This window comes from Notothenia rossii (genome assembly GCF_949606895.1).
Source record: "Notothenia rossii genome assembly, chromosome: 9".
Lineage (NCBI taxonomy): Eukaryota > Metazoa > Chordata > Actinopteri > Perciformes > Nototheniidae > Notothenia > Notothenia rossii.
The window spans coordinates 28,361,347-28,381,323 of record NC_136907.1 but is presented as its reverse complement, the minus strand read 5'-3'; the positions used below and the strand labels follow the sequence as shown (position 1 = coordinate 28,381,323).

At 40.4% G+C, this 19,977-nt stretch overlaps 1 protein-coding gene across 1 annotated transcript; it reads left to right on the top strand.

The window, feature by feature from the left end:
* Nucleotides 1-1,151: 1,151 nt before the first annotated feature.
* sim2 (SIM bHLH transcription factor 2) lies at nucleotides 1,152-19,105 on the top strand (the record flags this gene model as incomplete). The annotated part of the gene is made up of 11 exons (XM_079650319.1): nucleotides 1,152-1,326; nucleotides 7,039-7,121; nucleotides 9,198-9,287; nucleotides 9,476-9,584; nucleotides 10,732-10,817; nucleotides 12,670-12,869; nucleotides 13,129-13,235; nucleotides 16,369-16,516; nucleotides 17,064-17,253; nucleotides 17,347-17,635; nucleotides 18,310-19,105. The coding sequence occupies 11 exons, from the start codon at nucleotides 1,152-1,154 to the stop codon at nucleotides 18,873-18,875; spliced, it is 2,043 nt and encodes a 680-aa protein (XP_079506445.1). The 3' UTR covers nucleotides 18,876-19,105.
* Nucleotides 19,106-19,977: the final 872 nt, after the last annotated feature.

Sequence of the window (19,977 nt, the reverse complement as noted above, 5' to 3'; positions counted from 1 at the left end):
GAGCTGTAAATACAGAGTATAGCCATAGCTTAAAGAAGAGTTACACACCCAGAGGTTCACTTTCTGATAAAACGCACAAAATTCGAGCCTGCCCAAGATAAATGTTTTCCCAAATCTTAAAGCAAAAATCCTGAATTTGAAAAACTGAAAGTTACAACATTCAAATCCCGTTAGGAAACCGCAGAGATCTTCACCACAGCACACACACACACACACACACACACACACACACACACACACACACACACACACACACACACACACACACACACACACACACACACACACACACACACACACACACACACACACACACACACACACACACACACGGAGAGGGAGGAGAGGTGGTGTGCACAGGCCTACAAAATTGTTGTTCACTCCTCACTTTTAATGTGTTTTTAAAAAAAAAAATTTAGCCTGTAAAGTGTCTTGTATAACATTTACTAATACTATTATTGTCATCATATAATCTCTATTTGGTCCATCAGTTCTTTTTTACTTATTTCCTTGATTTTACATTAGATAATATTGCACCTTTTGCAATGCTGGCAATTCGTGTGTGTGTGTGTGTGTGTGTGTGTGTGTGTGTGTGTGTGTGTGTGTGTGTGTGTGTGTGTGTGTGTGTGTGTGTGTGTGTGTGTGTGTGTGTGTGTGTGTGTGTGTGTGTGTGTGTGTGTGTGTGTGTGAGAGTGAGAGTGAGAGTGAGAGTGAGAGTGAGAGAGAGAGAGAGAGAGAGAGAGAGAGAGAGAGAGAGAGAGAGAGAGAGAGAGAGAGGGGGGGGGGGGGGGTCTGGGTGGTTCAGTGCATCTCCTCTTGTAATGTCCGGAGAGCAGCGGATTGATCTGGTGGATGAACACACGGTGGAGAAGTGACGGCACAGTGGACGTGGCGTTCAGCTTTCTGCACCTTGGTGTTAAGAGCAGGTGAAGCTGGGAACCGAGCTTTAAGAATGGTTCCACCCCGTGCCCTCATCTCTCTGATGTCCGGAGTGCGCTGAGCGGCGGCGCAAAGTCTCTGGATCCTGCTGAAGTTTTGTGTCTGGAGGAGCACTCTTCCCTCCGTAACTGTGGCTGGTTTGTTACATGAGTTTAAACAGCTCCGCAGACACTTACTTTTATGCAAGAATCTTTTATCTGAAACTTCCGGAGATGAAGGAAAAGTGCAAGAACGCGGCGAAGACGCGCAGAGAGAAAGAGAACGGAGAGTTCTACGAGCTGGCCAAGCTGCTGCCTCTGCCCGGAGCCATCACCTCCCAGCTGGACAAGGCCTCCATCATCCGGCTGACCAGCAGCTACCTCAAGATGCGGGCCGTGTTCCCCGACGGTAGGGACCACCGGATGGATGGGGTTTTTATTGTACTGATTATCACTGTATCGGCAGGGCCCATTGACATTCAGACACCGAAAAGAAGCAAAAACCATGCAGCAATAATATAAAACATGTTGCCCTATAATACACCCTCAATGCAGGCTGTAAAGTAGGCTAGTCGATAGGCCTATCAAAAATGACGGACTTTATTGAATTAGTTGCGTTTTAATTGTGTATAGGGCCTACACCACACTAAAATGCAAATATATAGCTACATTTATGATTGTTCACTATGTATAAAGAGTATAACTTTTTGTTATGGTTTATATGTGTAAGAAAAATAAATAAGGAATTCAGTTTGACTTTTATCCTCTAATATCTGAGCTTTTATACGGTGTCTCACAATTGCTTGATTAATATAGAAATGAGGAGAAAAGGTATTTATACACAATTGCTATATCAATACATAATTTAATTGTTTTCTAATACAGCATAGGGATTTTAGGAGCGTGGTAAACCTGTTGTTTTTCTTGTTAATAGATTCCAAAGTAAATGATTTAGTAACCATTTATTTTGTCACCACAAGTCATATCCAACAAGCCTTTTGTGACGAGTGCCTCATGTTATCACATTTAAATACAGTTTTAAATCCAAGTTCAAAACGTTAAAAAAATCTCATAAATGTTAAAACCGTTTTCAACGAGAGAGCTTGCTTAAAAAAAGGGGGAACCTTTTAAACACATAGAGTTTTGTCTGAGGGATGTAGATAAAAAGATAAATAAAATTTACTTTATTTATCCGATGTATTGTTTTGTTGTTACAGAAGCATATACATACAAGGCATTGTACATAAATTAAAAATAAACATTATAAATGGAAACATTTGAAAAATAGAAATTAAACTGAAAAAGAGTAGACAATATAGGCCTACAAGTTGACCGTGATGATGGCATATTAAATTAGATACAAATGTGCTGTATAAATTGTGAAGTATAGATCAACTAAATATAAACTATGGAGCTGTCAGTTCTCTGCCAGCCATGGCGAGTTGTAAAGTGTTATTGCAGTTGGCAGGACACTTTTCCTGTTCTGTCCTTGTGACTTAATTATCCATTAAATGTTTTTATTTGTAGCCCTTTTTTTATTATTATTATGAGTCTGCTCTCCGTGTGCTCCTTCACTCCATAATCTGGGCTGTTCCAGCAGTTTTGGTAATGGAGGTGTCAGTGAAGTGGTGGTCTTATTTCCCTCTCTGATTAAAAGCTGGTGTCTACTTTAGCCACCTCACTCATTCATCAAGGTGAATTATTTCATTAGGCCGCAGAGAGCCGCAGTGGGGCAGGTTAGAGGGCAGGAAAACACCGCCCTTCCTCTCTGTCATCACTCATAACGTCAGAGTGAACACACGGGCCCTGTGGCCGGGCCACCTCAGAGAGGGGACGGCAGGAGGCCCTCCCGGGCGGCATATAGAGAGGGGCCGGCCGCGGGACCTGGTCAAGAGAGGGGCCGGCAGGAGGACCTGCTCCCGGGCCGCCTCAGAGAGGGGCCGGCAGGAGGACCTGCTCCCGGGCCGCTTATAGAGAGGGGCCGGCAGCGGGACCTGCTCCAGAGAGGGGCCGGCAGGAGGACCTGCTTCCGGGCCGCCGCGGAGACAACGGCCGGCTCCGTGATCCGACCGGGAGATAGCCTATAAGGATCAGGAAGGCATGGATCCATTTGTGGTGGATTATTTTAGAGCCATGTAATCTTAATAAAGTCCCATAATGCAGAGCGCCGGGATAGGCTGTAAAACACACAGACACTCACTTCATTTAGTGCGTTGTGCCTACTTTGCCATCTGTTTTAAAGAAGAAGAACATGCCCACCCAAATGTAGCCTGCAAATATGGTAGTATATCCTACCAGCTTCAAAAATATGTAGCCTATTTAATGCTTTTTCATTTGTTAATCAAGGACAATTTCCATTAAGTTGGCCATCACCAGCCAAGGGACAGCACAGCAGTATCCCAAACCCAGGCATGTCATTTCTTAAAAAGCAGGGTATAATAAGGCTATTTATTATTTTGTATATTTGTAACCAAGAAGCGGACCCGCCGGAGCACAGAGGCTGCCTGGAGCTGTACTCTGCTGCTGGGACATTTTGATAAACAGTGTATCACAAATAAATAGAAGAATAAATACCCCCACCCCTTGAAAAATAGGGGCAATATTAAGATACGAAATATGGACTGAATGGCTACTTATTAAAGGGCCTTCTGTTGCTTCGTTTTGGCATATAATGTAATTGTATTGTATTATTGTTTTAATTAGCCTACATTAATACATTTTGGTCATATTTTAGACTTTTGTTATTTTGGTAAAGCTTTATTATGGTTGGACTAACATAAGAAATACAACTAAGTACCAAACGATGTGTGGTAGGCCTACCAATTAGATGTAGAAAACAAAAATTAACATAATCTTTTTTTTTTATTAAGGCGACATAATTAATCTAATATTTTCAAAGCTACTCAGAAATGATCGTCTGTTAAGGAAAGCATAGACATTTTTTTTGTTTTTTTCCTTTTCTGGATAAAAAACGTTTTTCAATATAAAGTGAATTTCTTACTGAAGACCAAATAGAAGTCATATTTAATGATGTCATAATTCCATAGACATAATTATGTAATTCTCGGATATCAAAGTATTTGCTCAAATCCTTTATTAGTACAATGTAGAGCTGTATTATTTACTAGTTGCTTTTGCAGTAAAAAATGTGTTTGTAAAACCTTAAAATATAAAATATAATTTGCGTTTTATGGTTTTTTGTTTAATATGCAAACAAAAAAAAACATCAGTCAAATGAATCAGTCAGACCTGAACCTGACACAACTTAACAATACGGGAACACACTTAAAGCAGTTTCATAGGTCAAAGTATAAGTAGCCTTTGGTTAATTCTATTTTTCAATGCTATTACTTTAGAATTGTTGCTAAATTGTAAATTAATAAATTGGCCATTTTCCCCAAAATAGAAAATGAATGCATGTTCAGCTTTGGCGGTGTCATATCCTTTTTCTTTGCAACCTGAAATCAGTGTCAGTATTCCAGCAGCTCTAGTATGATATTACGAATGATGTGAAGAGAATAATTCGTTCAACAATCTGACCTTTAGAAAAAACTCTCCTCTGCATTCTGTCAGGCTTTCGGAACAACCTTCTGCAGGAAATGATTCAGTAAAAACACTTTATATCCACGTAGGCTTCTAAAATTGTATTATCATTATTTGCTTTTCTCAACTCAAAGTTGGGCAATATTAAAAAGTGTGCACATATATGTTTATTTAGCTTTTAAATTCACCCTTTGCCTAGAAGAATCTGATAATATGTGATGCATCATCAATTGTACAATATACTCAATCCCCAGTTTGGAGCACTCTGACTGTTATCAGTGCTTTTATCCTGTGTTTGGGTAAAGGACCTGTTACGGGAAGCTGATAGGTATTTGCGACTTTGTGAATAGCCTGACACCTGATGACTGCAGAACGGAACAACTCAATGTTATTGACACTAAGAAGTAAAGCGTAACACTTTTTACAGATCCTAAAGAAATGATGACCTACTGTATTGTAAAGAATGAGCAAGAAATAGCTTGGCCGTCATCTGTCTCAATACTGACAAAAGAGTTAAGATGAACAGTGTCAAGCATTAACTCATCAGCCCTTCCTGCTGACAGCACTGTTTTCTACAATATTTGCCTTTTTCAAAGCTCTTTATTTATTTTTACCTCAGCCTAAAGCAAAAGTGGGGTTGGTCGACTGAAAAGTATCCCAACAAACGGAGAGGCCATTCAGGGTATTGCCATGTTTCACAAAGCATGTCTCAGTTCTGTGCCCAATAAACTCTTCTCAGAAGAGTTCTTCCAGGTAGAAGTAGAAATGTGATAATCATGGACATACCTAGCTTCAACCACACTTATATTGTTGTTCTTTAAATAATAACTTAACGCAACATCATACTTCCAATGAGTGAGACATGTACTCCTGCTTACTTATAGAATAATTGGGCCTCGTCGAGTCCTCTATCCCTCTGGGCCATGAGAAAACATTTGAGGAAACACTGTAAAACTGTGTGTGAGATTGATTGCTAATATGGAAATGTGCCACAGCCTGCATGACTTGGAATTATATGTATTGGATGATTTGCAAAAATCGCAACACCAACTTTATATTCAGTGCCACTATTCAGTTCCTATATGCTCAAAGTAATGCACTATACAGTATACATAGTACTGTATGTTCATACTATGTACATACAGTACTATGTATACTGTATACTGTATGTACATAAGTGGAAATAAATGGTGTGGAGGGCATGTCATACCTAACTGTATATATCTGCATATTACCATTAACAGCTGTAGTTCTCTCAGCTGTATTGTCAGATGAAGTTATAAAGAGCGTGCCCACTGTCTGAACAGGGAAAAAGACATAACGAATCATAGTTGCCATGAATTCATCCTTATCCATCTGATCCTTCTTCACGCCAGCAGCAGACAGCAGTGTCACTGACTGGAAAGAGGCAGAATGGTTCACTGGTTTGTATTAGTTTTATTCATGGCCAACTAACTGTAAGCCTGACAAGCATGCCTGACCAAGTAAATATTGTTGTGGTTGATAAAGAGGTCAAATCAACCAAAATAGGTAAAAAACGGAATTACATCTAGTGGCATCTCTGCATGCACATAGTTACGTCCTCAGTCCAATACACTGGAGGTGAATTTAAATTAATTTGTGGAACTTGAACCAGTTTGAGTTTCACATAGCTTGACCTCACATAGCAGATGGCAGCCTTCAGTCTCTGCAGAGGCCATCCCAACAGGAACAGGAGAGGTGCTTGTTGGCCTGAGTCTCTACATCGAGCTGGGGAGAGCAAAGATAACATGACTCATAGAGTCACAATTGCAACATTTGTGGGAAATATAGCAGGTTAGATATGCAAGAATGTTCCTGTTTGAGTATTTCCCTGAGTTAAATTTGACTTCTGAGAATAGTCAGCAGGCAGATTACTTTACCTTCTGGCCTGCTGTCATATTGTTCTCATGCCTTCCTTTTTTTCAATAAATCATGTGGCTTGGATTGTACCTCATCCAGTTGCCATGCATCTTTGTGTGGAATTGCTGTGACCTGGGATTGATTGATTTTTATTATGATATCATTTAATGTGCAGCTGAAGCGTCTAGCAATCAGTGGGTCAGTGGTTCGATCCCCTACAGTCAACATGTGTGCTTGGGCGAGATACTTAACCCCAAATGCTCCCGTAGGCATTCTACAGTACTGAATGTCAGTCGCTTTGGCTAAAAGTGTCAGCTAAATAACATGTCATTAAATATATGTAAAATATTACAATATAACATTTGCAACCTGGTACCACATGCTCTTAAGTTATGTCTTGTTTTACTCAAATATTTCACTGAGACGGTGGAAGTCTTATTGAGTAAGGGTATAGTGGAAGTCGGAATAATAAGGGTCAAAGTTCAATGTATTCCTCTTTTCCAATGACCTTGCATAAATGACAGTGCTTACAGAGCTGCTCTCTTTTACCCTAAATGTGCACAATGTCTAACTTGCATGTTGATTGTGTTTCCCAGTGAGTGTGTGTTTATCTCCCCACTTTTTGTCTCGAGCATGATATATGTGTCTGTGTTTGTCTGCCTGACTGTCTCTCCTGTGTCTCTCTCTCGCTCTGTAGGTCTGGGTGAAGGATGGGGTCAGACCTCAAGGTGCAGTCCTCTGGACAGCATGGCTAAAGAGCTGGGCTCTCACCTTTTACAAGTCAGTACCTGAACACCACGCTGCGCCGCTTCAGTTACTCTGCTGAGGGATGCTGTGATATGCTGCATGAAGCTGCTGCTATACCAGATGCTATTGCTGTATGCATGTGTATGCTATGCTCATACAAGGTTGCTTAACTGGGTGATGCATTAGAGTGGGGGTCACAAACAGCAGCAAAGATGCTTAAATCTGGCCAAAATATTAGCTGCAATTACATTTGAAATTAAAATAATTATCAAGATTATGGGCTTCTTCATTATTCTAAAATAAATACAACAATGAATGCTGTATTTAAACTTTCAGGTCATCAGAAAGTCTTCTATCGCAGTCTGAAAACCAACTTATTTATACTGCACCTTGGCAAATGAAATATATTTAAAAAATAAACTTAGTCTGTAGCCCTTAGTGTGGTTTCACAAATCTAAAGCCTATGCAGTAGGATATATGGTGGTCTGGCTTGCTGAAAGCTATTGCTCAAACCAGCAGGATTCTTGCCCCATTTTTGAGATTGCATTGCCGTGGTTGATTGGTTTTATTATAAGTCACTTTGGATAAAAGCGTCAGTTAAATGTAATGTAATATAAATAATAAAGTAGGCTACAGACAGTGAGTGTTTATCTAAGTTGTTTTTAAAATGTGTTTTAATGAATTCATTGTATACGTTTTCGATGTCCCTTTAAATGTACACAGTAATGGACAGAAAGTAGGTTTTTATTAAACCTCAAGTTTCTGCTGGAAAAGAGGTGTGTTTGATAATCTCATACATATTTAAATATCGGTGATTGGTTATATCTTGCAACATTCTATTATTTTGCGGGTAATGTCAAAAGTCACGATGTACGCTGTGCGTTCTGTTATGGTGTCAGTGCATGGTGAGAACACTGCCCTGAAGTCATTATAAGTGTGTGTGTGTGTGTGTGTGTGTGTGTGTGTGTGTGTGTGTGTGTGTGTGTGTGTGTGTGTGTGTGTGTGTGTGTGTGTGTGTGTGTGTGTGTGTGTGTGTGTGTGTGTGTGTGTGTGTGTGTGTGTGTGTGTGTGTGTGTGTGCACTCAGAATGCATTCCGTGCTCCATATGATTTTGGTCTCTTCAATTCATAAGAAACCGATCCAAATGTCTTTTAAAATCACATAACACACCTGATCTGCTGTTTCTTCCCATTCTTAGTGATTCTTAGCACTTCTTCCTTTCTACTTTCATTTTATTCATGGCCTGGAGGTGTTATTTAACTGCAGATGGTTATTCTAAGGTTATTACAAATACGAAAGTAAAACTGCACTCAGTACAATGATCACCATAGAAATCTGCAGCATGTTCAGGCTTTAAAAGAGACATCAGCTAAGCTGAGTTCAACTTGAGTTGGGTTCTGTTATATATTACTCAGTACTGTCACTTTTTAATAAATATATTTATAATAATATAATATATAATATAATAATAAGTGTCGAGCACAATAGGCCTGCTAAATTTTTGCAGAGGCTGAGGTACAGAATGTGCTCCTGTGAACAGAAAGTGCTGAATAAGAGTTTAGAGTTCAGCACACGTTCATTTTTGTACCCTCAAATAATGAATTCTTGCACACATTTTGTGCCCTTAAAAGCTGCATTTGGTACAATAATAACAATAATAATTACATAAGGTCAGCACCTTTAAAATAAAGTTACAAAGTGCTTAATTATAAATGAATGTATAATTGATCAATTATTAAATTGCATTTCCCAAATCAATTATAAATGAAATAGTTCACCGCCCATATTTGAAATTATGTTAATATACTTTAATCTTTTTGACAGAATTTATCGTGCAATTTTACCATGCAATAAAAACAGAACGCTTGTTTACTGCAGTTCCAGTTCCAGTGTACAGAAAAGTGAGAAGAAATGAGCAGCTGATTATTTGCAATGTTCACACCTTTTGTATTTGTGCTATGATTTTTTTAGCCTTTATTTATACCAGATATATTAATCCATTTTCAGAAATGTAATTCGTCTCATACACTCCTAGATGTTAGTGTTTTTAAATAAAGATATAAGAAAATGTTTGCGTTTAACAGTAATGACTTGTTTCCGCTCCCTCAGACTCTGGATGGCTTCGTGTTTGTTGTGGCCTCTGATGGAAAGATCATGTACATCTCTGAGACAGCATCGGTCCACCTCGGCCTCTCCCAGGTAACAACCTCCTCCTGACCTGAATTCTATAAGAACAAGAGAATGTAACTTATAACAAGTACTGGTCACACACATTCATCACGTGACAGAAATGGAATTGACTATTATTTGTTCATGGATTCAATACTTTTCTATCTTATGTCTTGATTTGGAAACATGTATGAACACTTGCTGGGTGTGTGTTGCAGGTGGAGCTAACCGGAAACAGTATATTTGAGTACATCCACCCATCGGACCATGATGAGATGACAGCAGTGCTGAGTCTCTGCCAGCCCCTCCACCATCACTTCTCTCCAGGTACTAAAACATCCTCCGGCTCCAAGCTCTTGCTCATACGCTGTGGTACAACCTGTCTGTCTGAAACTCTGACAGAACTCGCTGACCCTCCCTAACCCTAACCCTAACTATTCAAGGTCAATGTCTTACTTCTCGCCAATTTTTTCCAAATCTTGGGTTACCTTCTTGACAATACCACATCAACAACAGATAAAGACAGAAAGCCTGGGGATTTACAGGACGTATTTCTAAGTCCTTTTTTTGGCAACCATTCATCCGATCACTATTTGCGGTGGTTCTTGGAATAGAACTACCAGAGCCCGTTTAGAACAGGAACTGCAACAGTATAGTAAATCTGTTTTTTTTCAAGAATTATATAGTATGAGGGCTTTACTGTGGCGCTGATCTTGTTTATAAGATATATCAATTCTGGCGAGAACACGCCATCGTGCCCGTATACATGATGGCGCCGCGGACTTAAACAACAACGCGATGACGGAGCTCCATAAAAACAAAGCTGTCTATGTGACATCTGGCATCACTTTAACATTTTGGTATGAGGGCGCACGCTGGAAGTAAGATGCGCCCCTGTTACCTAAAACCCTGGTACACAAATGCATCTCAACAACATGGAGAAACATTATTTGAGACAGGCATATAGACAGACCTTGAAGTGATACCTGTCTTGCTTTTTCCATGCTGGAGAATTTTAGGAAATTATTATTTTGCTAAGGAGAAGCAATACAGACTTTATCCATCTGTCGTTAAGGGAAGTCATTTTCAAAAGCATCACATTTGTGCTTATGGCTTCCATTGTACCTCAATCACTAATTATTTTGTTACTAATGCACCTGCAAAATAAATACATTTCCATGTGTCAGCATCACAAAATGTTTTCAGATTGTGTCTCCGGAGGTGTTTATAGTTATTCATTTGGGTTAGGCTTGGGGTTGCAACTTACTGCCCTGGTAGAGCTAACTGCTGTTATGTAAGGGGCACACTTGATGATATTGGTCTGTCAAAACAAATAGGTGAAGATTTTGATAATTTTAGGAGAATAAAATAACTGGTGACAAAAATCCCTGGGATATTGTTTTATAAAAACACAATACACTTGTTGGTGTACAACATGTTGGTAATGCCTCTGTTTTGTGTGTTTGTGTGACAGAGTATGAATTAGAGCGCTCCTTCTTCTTGAGGATGAAGTGTGTTCTTGCTAAACGGAATGCAGGACTGACCTGTGGGGGATACAAGGTAGGTGCAGCCACTGTATACACACACACTATAAGCTTTTGCTTAATTGAGGGACTGCAAGAGAATTCATTTAAAATTGGTTCAAAAACAATTAATTTGTCCTCAGCAGCCTATTGGACTGAGCCAACGCTTTGGACGTTGAGGAATATTCAGTCAATAAAAGCTCTTCAATAGTCAGATGTTTGTCCAATCACCTCAATAAATAGAGCCTCTCGCAGAGGTGGGAAGTAACTAAGTACATTTACTCAAGTACTGTTCTTAAGTACCATTTTTAGATACTTGTACTTTACTTGAGTGTTATCATTTTATGCTACGTTGTACTTCTACTCCACTACAGTTCAGAGGTAAATTGTGTACTTCTACTCCACTACATGTATTTAATACCTTTAGTTACTTTACAGATGTGGATGAACGATGTGAAATATAATCAAGTGTTAAATCAGACTTTAGTTCCACCTGGAGTAAATCCACAAGCTACCCTGCAGTACACAACGTCATTCAAACTAGCTGCACCTTTACCAGCTTTGAGAACACTTTCATGATCAATCATTATAAAACATATCATATATTATTCTGAAATGGACCAATCTGCACAATGAGTATTTTTACTTTTGGTACTTTAAGTATGTTGATGTTAATACTTTTAAATGAGGGAATTTTACTTGTAATAGATTAGCCCTACACTCTGGTACTTTTTTTAATTAAGTATAAGATTAGTAGGCTACTTCTCCCACCTCTGGCCTCTCGTAATCCTTGCAAACACATCTGTGTGATTTACCGTGCAACAGGTGAAAGAGTAGGCAGAGACTAAACGAGAACGCAAACGGTTGTTCACTGCTGTAGCATGGTCAGTAGCTACTGTAGCTACTGACCATGCTACAGCAGTGAGCAGCGAGTGTGGGGCTATGGCTTCGTCGTTATCAGGAAATGACCGTAGAGCGTACACACTGAGCTGTTTTGCCCCCCAGAGCGTTCCGTTTGCAGATCTATCCAACTTGGGATCGTTTGCGGGGTCCATTTCCGTGGTTCTGTTACGGCCTCGTGTGAACGAACGGGCTATATGCAAAAGAAAAGTAGCGGATACAACCCGTTTCATTCTCGTGAAAACAGCACATAAACAGACAGATACAGCAGTGAAGAAAATAGTTTTTAATTTTGGCTTGTTTCAATTCCATATTTATGTCAAACTGGTAGAGAAGTGGATGCATGAAAGATGTGTTTGCTCATTGATTTATACATGCTGGTGTTTTGTTACGCTTTTAAACGTATCTTATCTCTTAACAGGGTTATGTTAACACTATATCGTAAAAATGTGGCTGTAGCGGAGTTGCCCTGGCTCACATCAGAAACAAACATTTTAATAAAAAATGTACAAATATGTGGCTGTATTTAAATATATAATTGGTATTTTGGAAGCTCTGCAACCTGCAGAACATGTCTACCATGTTCCATCTAAAAAAATATGAATTCTTTGCTGACACTTTCCAAAACGCTATTATCATCTCAAGCATCAGAAACAGATCAATGCATTCACTACCAATTGGGTGGTAAGCACACCCTCTAAAGGAGGTGTGTGTCTTTACATGAACACAACACATGGAGCAGAAAGGGCCAGCTGTTGCACAGTTAGTGGCTGCAATAATGCCTCCATACATATGAGTTGCATTTTGGAATTTGAGTAACACATGCTTGATTAAATAAATAATATATTGAGTTTGTTCACTTAAATTCTGAACATTGTTAGATTATATTGTTTTAGTTTCAAACTCCTTGGTCAACTGGCAGCAGAAGTTGCACTCTCTCTGTCCCTCTGAACCGTTGAATGACCCTGATGTCCTGCTGTGGTTCTCAGGTCATCCACTGCAGCGGCTACCTGAAAGTGCGTCAGTACATGATGGACATGGCTCTGTATGAATCCAGCTATCAGACTGTGGGTCTGGTGGCCGTCGGCCACTCCCTGCCCCCCAGTGGTATCACAGAGATCAAACTCCACAGCAACATGTTCATGTTCCGGGCCAGCCTGGACCTGAAACTCATTTTCTTGGACACAAGGTAGGAGGGAATCTTTACTGAGCAGTTGTAGAGAAAGATGAAAGCCATGATATGGTGATATCCTGCTGGTCTCTGTATTGATCATGAGAACCATCACATATGATCAGAATCTATGGTAACAACAAATCCCTCCTACAACACATGCATAATATAACATGTTCTAAGCATATAAAATGATCTGTTTTAAAATATTTGGACTGCTGGATTGTTAAGTTGAACTGACTGTGATTTTGTCCTCTCTCCTCTGTGCTGGAGCCAGGGTGGCAGAACTGACAGGATATGAGCCTCAGGACCTGATAGAGAAGACCCTCTACCACCACATTCACGCCTGTGACGTCTTCCATCTGCGCTACGCTCACCATTTATGTGAGTCCTCCAACATCCTTAGTCCGAATTTGGTGGGAGGGTAAGTCCAAGTTCAGTTACAAATCAACAATGAATGAGTAAATAATGTAATGGCTCAGAAAAACAGCAAGCAAACCACATCACTGACAGGAAAAATATACAGTTCCATAGGTGGCTGTGGCTCAGGAGAGCAAGTCGTCGAGTAATAGCCTTAATCAATCAGGTCTCCTAAGATATCATTCAAAAATGGAAAAAGGCGGATGTGTTCTTTTAATGCCAAAGTGCTTAACCAGAAACATATAATGTCCACTGGGTGTGTTAAATGCAGTCTTACTTTTCATAACAATCCCACATTACACATAAGAAAAACTGAAAAATTGACTTTAATTAAATGTACTAATATTAAGTTTAACCTAATATTTGTCATTTAAACTTAATATTATTTATGTGAAATTTGTTGACATAATACACTCAGACCCGGTGTCGTGGCCAGGCCCTCCCATTTGACACTCCTGCCCTCCCCCAATAAACAGGTTTTTATTTACTTATACATTTATAAATATGTATATATATTTTTAAATTATAAATAAACTGTGAACTTTAATGCTACGATGTATGTGATGTCAGATATTAATAATATAAGAGTAATACACGAAAAACAGGTATGAAATACTATATGACAAGTAAAACAAGAATACAGTTTAAAAGGGGAGTGATTTGTAAAATATCCATAAAGAAAAATTAAATCTGTTTACAGTTCTGTTTCATATGGGTGTTGAGAGATGTATCCATAGATCTCTTCATGTTGCTCTCAAAGTGCTCCAGATTGATGCGTTTGACTTCAATAATAAAAAAATAAAAATCTTCCCGGGGGAGCATGCCCCCGGACCTCCCTAGAGGAGGTTGGTCCCTCCCACTTAAAAAAAAGATCACTTTAGTTTACCCCTGCTTACACCTATATGCGGTGAGCTGATTATCGAGCCTTCATTTTAACAGTCGCGGCTGTACTGTGTGCGTGTGGGGAGTGTGGCAGTAGAACATTCCACTGTAGCGCCCAGTACATTAATAGGAAACACGACATGTTTGAACACCCTCTATGAAACGTCAAGCTACCCCACAGCACTCCCAAAATAAAATCTCTGGCACCGCCACTGGCCGCGGCACATGATGGTTTTGTGTGCCCTCCGATGAAAATCATATGCCCTGAAACACTGTACTCATTCACACCAACAGTATTTCAGGGCCGGTTCGGAGCTGGAGCTTGAAAAGCACCGGGTTTTCCTGTTCACACCGCAGCGGAGCAGCCTCTTAGCTCCGGAATCCGGTTCGTTTCAAGCACCAAAAAATTGTCCGGCCAGAGCAAAAGCACTCTGGGGGCGGGGGCAGGGGCAGGGGTGGGATCAACTCCTGAACAACAACAAAAAGCGTCGTTTTATCCAGTTTGTACACAACGATGGAGAAACTTAACAAGCAGCAGTGGTCCACTGAAGAGACCAGCTACCTACTGGGAATCTGGTCTCCAGAAGAGGTACAGAGGAAGCTGGAGCACAATCGGCCATTGTTGTTGTTGTCGGTGTGAGCTGTGAGGGGTTTCTGAAGCAGGCACGCAAACGGTTACGTCATGACGCAAACGATGACGCAATGACGCAGCACCAGTCGGATTATGGGCGGTGTGAAAAGAGCCGGAGCTAAACGGAAGAACCGGTTCTGAACCTGAAAAGCTTTAGCACGGAGCTTGAACCGGAATTGCGTTGGTGTGAATGAGGTTGTGTAGATTTGTTCTGGCGCCGGGTTTGAAGTCAACGTTTCTGTTTTTTCAGTGCATCTATCTGAGATGATATGCATTTCCGATGTCAAGCATGGAAAGACAATACAGCCCCTTGAGAGCAGAAGAGATCAGTAGAAAAGGGAACGTGTTCTTGACTGTGATATCAGTAATGATTGATAAAGTGAAGTTGGGTAAAAGGGTGTGTTAAACTTCAGGCCTGCAGACAGGGCTGATACTTTATTAGATGTGCAGTGTCGCCGGCCCGTCCACACGGCGGCATGCGTTGAAGCTTCTGCCCATTCACTTTGAATGGGGTGACGTCACGCGTTGCCAAACTGCATTGTGGAAGCGTTGCTTCGCTTTGCGTTGCTCGCTTCAAAAGTTGAGCAATGTTCAACTTTTGAAGCTTCGGCGGAAGCATCAGCCAATCAAATCATATGCCAGTACCAAACTGCGTGCTTCATGTGTGTCCGGGGCGGGAGATTCATGTGATTGGTTGTTGGTCGAGTTTCAGACTTCACCGGCAAGCTTCAACGCACGCCGCCGTGTGGACGCTGCGACAACTGAACGAGAGAGTAATGTCAAATGACAGTACAATTGACCAATCATATCTTCCCTCTAAATAGGTGGGTTTTATTATCGCGGACTTTACGACAAGTTTCTTCCATCTGTGAAGCTGTTCTTGTTTCCATAGCAACAATAACTTCCTCTCAACAGAGTAAACTCGCCTTTAAAATAAAAGCATGCCAAATTACACTTAAGAGATACAACTGCAACGAAAGTAACAAACACAATGCAATATCCTTTTCAATTTCAAAGAACACAGATAGGGTTATTTACAGGTGTTGTTTTGTGTGGTAGAGGGTCGCTTTCATTAATGCGTTTTGCACCCCGGGCCGTTGTTTTGATATTCCGCTGAAGTATACGCTGTGACGTAATAATGCTTTTTTTTTTTTGTCGAGGGAAGAGGTGGGAGTCAGAGGGCCTAGGTATAAAAGTCACGGCTCGCCACTGGAAATGGTATACATAAACAGACCAGTCTATAGTATATTCTCTGGTCTGTTTTTTATGTGTGAACCTACTGTTAATTTAAAAACTAAAAACTCAGATTTTGCAGGTCACATTTTTGTTTTAAATTGAAATCGTTGCATCTCTAGAGTTCCCCATGTAAACTAAACAAATAATATGTTAATGTTATGTCACAGCTTGTTTCTATTGTCCACAGGGGTCTAAAGTTACACTCTGTTGAACTTTTTTTCTATTCTTTTTTTGAATGAGCGCTGTGCAATGCTAGTTTATAAAGAGGCTCTTCCTGTAGGATTCTAATGCCCTGATGTCAGATTTGACAATGTCTCTGTTTAATTCTGATCTCTGTGTTTCCTGTAGTGCTGGTTAAGGGTCAGGTCACCACCAAGTACTACCGCATGTTATCGAAGCATGGAGGCTGGGTGTGGGTGCAGAGCTACGCCACCATTGTGCACAACAGCCGCTCCTCCAGGCCTCACTGCATCGTCAGTGTGAACTACGTCCTCACGTGAGTATGTCCTCCACCTCCTATTTCTCCATATTAAACCTGCAGTTAAAACAGATCAAAGACATCAGAGGTGTAAGAAGTAATACTCAAGTGTGAATTATCCTTTTTTTACAAGTAAAGGTCCTGCATTCAAATCGTAGTTAAAGTACAAAAGTATTGGCATCAAAATATACTTCAAGTACAAAAAGTAAAAGTACAAATGTTTCGGTAGTGTCAGATTTAAAATAATTTTCTATAATATTTTTTAATTGCATTAACGTCAATGTTGAACATGGTACAGGTGGGGATTTTTTAAATTACTTGATATAATGCTGGGTAACTGAAACTGTAATAATACATAATGATGTTTTTGTTATTTTATTTTATCCATACATACATTTGTTTGTTATGTAGCCTAGTAGAGTAAGTTAAAAAAATTCCTCCAAAATGTAGTTAAGTAAAAGCATAAGGTATCGTAACATGAAAAGTATCTCAAAATCTTACTTAGTTCTTTGGTAAATGTATTTAGTTATATTCCACCATTGAAAGACTGCCTGTTTCCACACAGTGAAGTTGAAGGCAAGGAGCTGCTGTTATCTGAAGACCAGAGTCGAGCCAGTAAGCCCTGTGTCAGTCTGTCCTCCACTCAGGACCCCCGCAAACACCTCCGAACCAAAGCAGTCAAGATGAAGCCCAAAGTAAGAGCAGCTCCCTATCCTGAGGCGGGACTTCCTGCCGGACTGCTGAGTAAACAAAAGGTAAGGGAACTGATTTGAGCCCCATCTTAAAAGAGAAATCCTCTGTGCATGTAAATCAGATCTTCAGTGTGTAACTGTGTTTGTGGGTATCAGGAGGCTGCTAGCTTCTTCCAGCCGGATCGCTCCACCTGCTCCTTACAGAGGGGGGTGTGGAAGGAGAGATCCCAGTATCCCCTGACCCCCTGCAGGGAGAAGAGCTCCAGCTTGAGCCCTGAGGCCGGCCAGGTGCCCTGCGGCCCCCCCTACAACCTGACCCTGCACTACCCCTACAGCCCTCAGAGCCTGTTGCCTCGCTCCGCCCCCCCCTCTCAGCTGACCCAGCACGTCAGAGGCTCTGTAGGGTGGAACATCAGCAGCCCCGCCGCACCCAACAAATACACAGGTACACTGTTTATCCAATGGTTGTCATCGTTACAACAATTAAACTTAATGTAAAGAAAATCATAGATTCATAGACGTGTTTCCTTTATAAATGATATTTAACCTGGACTCCCACTCTCTCATCTCAGCTCATGACCATTGATCACAACATCTGGTTGAATGAGCTCCTTTTTTATTGGTTTTGACCATTCTGCTGACATCTACATCTATGTCAGATCATCAATATTTCTTATTGTAATATTTACTTGAGTTGCATCTCTTTTCAAATACAGTAAGGTATCCTCAGATAGGGCAACAATGATTATTCAACTAGAGATAGAAATCCTTTCTATCACTATTTTTAAACATGGATATGAGGTGGTCATATTGCAATGACTTTATAAATACATGAAGCCAATGGACTACAAAACAGTCACAAAAGGAAAATAGGTATATCTATGGTATCAAAGGCTTTATTAAAACGAAGATAGAATATTACATAGGTATTATACATGATTCCTCGTTTAACCCTAGGTTTTTATCAAACCTGATTGGTAAAAATATGTATCTCTCTTCTAACTCATAGACCCACTGCTGTTTTTTTTAATTAAAAGTATGTTCCTGAACACTGTCCGCTCCTGTTGCTGCAGGAGTTCAGGTGTAGTTTCTACTGCTGATTTGTGTTTCTCTCCCCAGGCCCCGGGGGGCTGGCAGCTGAGCGCAGGTTCTCTGATGACATCTATCCGGATTGTTCCAACACCTTACATTCCAGCAGCAGGCTGAAGGAAGAGCCCTACGAACATTACACACTGGTCCACAGAGAGGTGTCTGACGTTTGTTCCCACCCCCGTCTTCATGGCACCAGAGACAGTAAAGCTTCAAACCAGGCGCTCCACCATGAGGGGGCTTCAGGTGAGCGGGGCCCCTCCTGTCCCCTGCTCAGCGGTGTGGGGCTGGAGCAGAGGAGGAGGCTGTGTATGATGGAGGCTCCTTACGGCACCCCAGCTGCAGGATACTCCCACCCTGCTGACGGAGCTGCTCCTCATCAGCACAGGTCTGCAGAGGAGGACAGGAGGACGTTGGGGGGTGTGGCCCAGGCTCCATACATGCCTATGAACTTCCATAAAGTGCTGGGTAAACACGGCTCTGTGACCACGCTGAGCCACCTGACGGACCCTCACAGCTCCGGCTCGTCTCCGGAGAGCCACAGAGAGATCCCACATTACATCGGCACATCGGTGATCATCACCAACGAGAGGTGACACAGGACAGATCTCAGGACGGGGAGCCATAACTCTGACTGTTCACAGACTGCAGCCAGGGTCCGTCACCTTTCAGAAGCCATGTTGCACTCCTGCAGGATAGTTTGACACGCCACAGGATATTACAGCTCTTTTTCTTCTATGTTGTCTGTCATAAGATCAACTTGAACATTTTCTATAGACTGAAAAAGCTGAAACATTGACTTTAATTAAATGTATTATGTCAACATATTTCACATAACTGTATTAGATCAGTTGAAAGCAATAATATTAAGTTTAAATAAAAAAATATTAGGTTCAACTTAATATTATTGCTTTCAACTGACCTAATACAGTTATGTGAAATCTCTTGACATAATACATTTAATTAAGGTCAATGTTTCAGTTTTCTCAGTGTAGAATATATATGCAATACAGTTTGTTTCAAGATTTTTTATTTGATTATTAGTCAACTCAACCCAAACATTGTAAACGTTTTGTTCTTAAAAGGAAAAAATAATTTAATAAATAATTTAATACATTTTCATATATGGAAATGGTCACTGGTGAACATCTAGAAAGTGTTAGTAATGAGTCAACGTGAAGAAGAAGAAGACCTTTCACAGACTTTGATTATCAGCACTGTTAATAAATCAGTTTGAATGAAAAAAAGATGTTTCAAATTGATGCTATCAATAAACGTAAAAGCTCTCAAAACCTTGATATGTTCTAAAAAATTCAAGTCATCTTCTTTCAGCAAACAGAAAAAGACTTGCATTTGTGCTGCATATGATAATGTGCAGCCACAGCAGAGCAGCAACAAGCCTCCATTACAGCTTTTATTGAACAGAAAAAGAATGAAGGCACTATTTATTCAACATTACATATTTATTGCATAACTTAAATTGCCTATCAAGCATAAACACACTCTAAATACAGTGCAATATATGGGCAGCCTAGTTTATGTAGTATAATGTGAGCCTGAAGGCATTACACATTGATGTCTGTCAACAATACAAAATGGTTTACCATTACTTAGGGTTGTCCAATGCACAATAGCTTGTTAAAATAAAAATGTCAAATTGATAAAATGTCAAATAAAACAAATAAGCTCCTTAATATT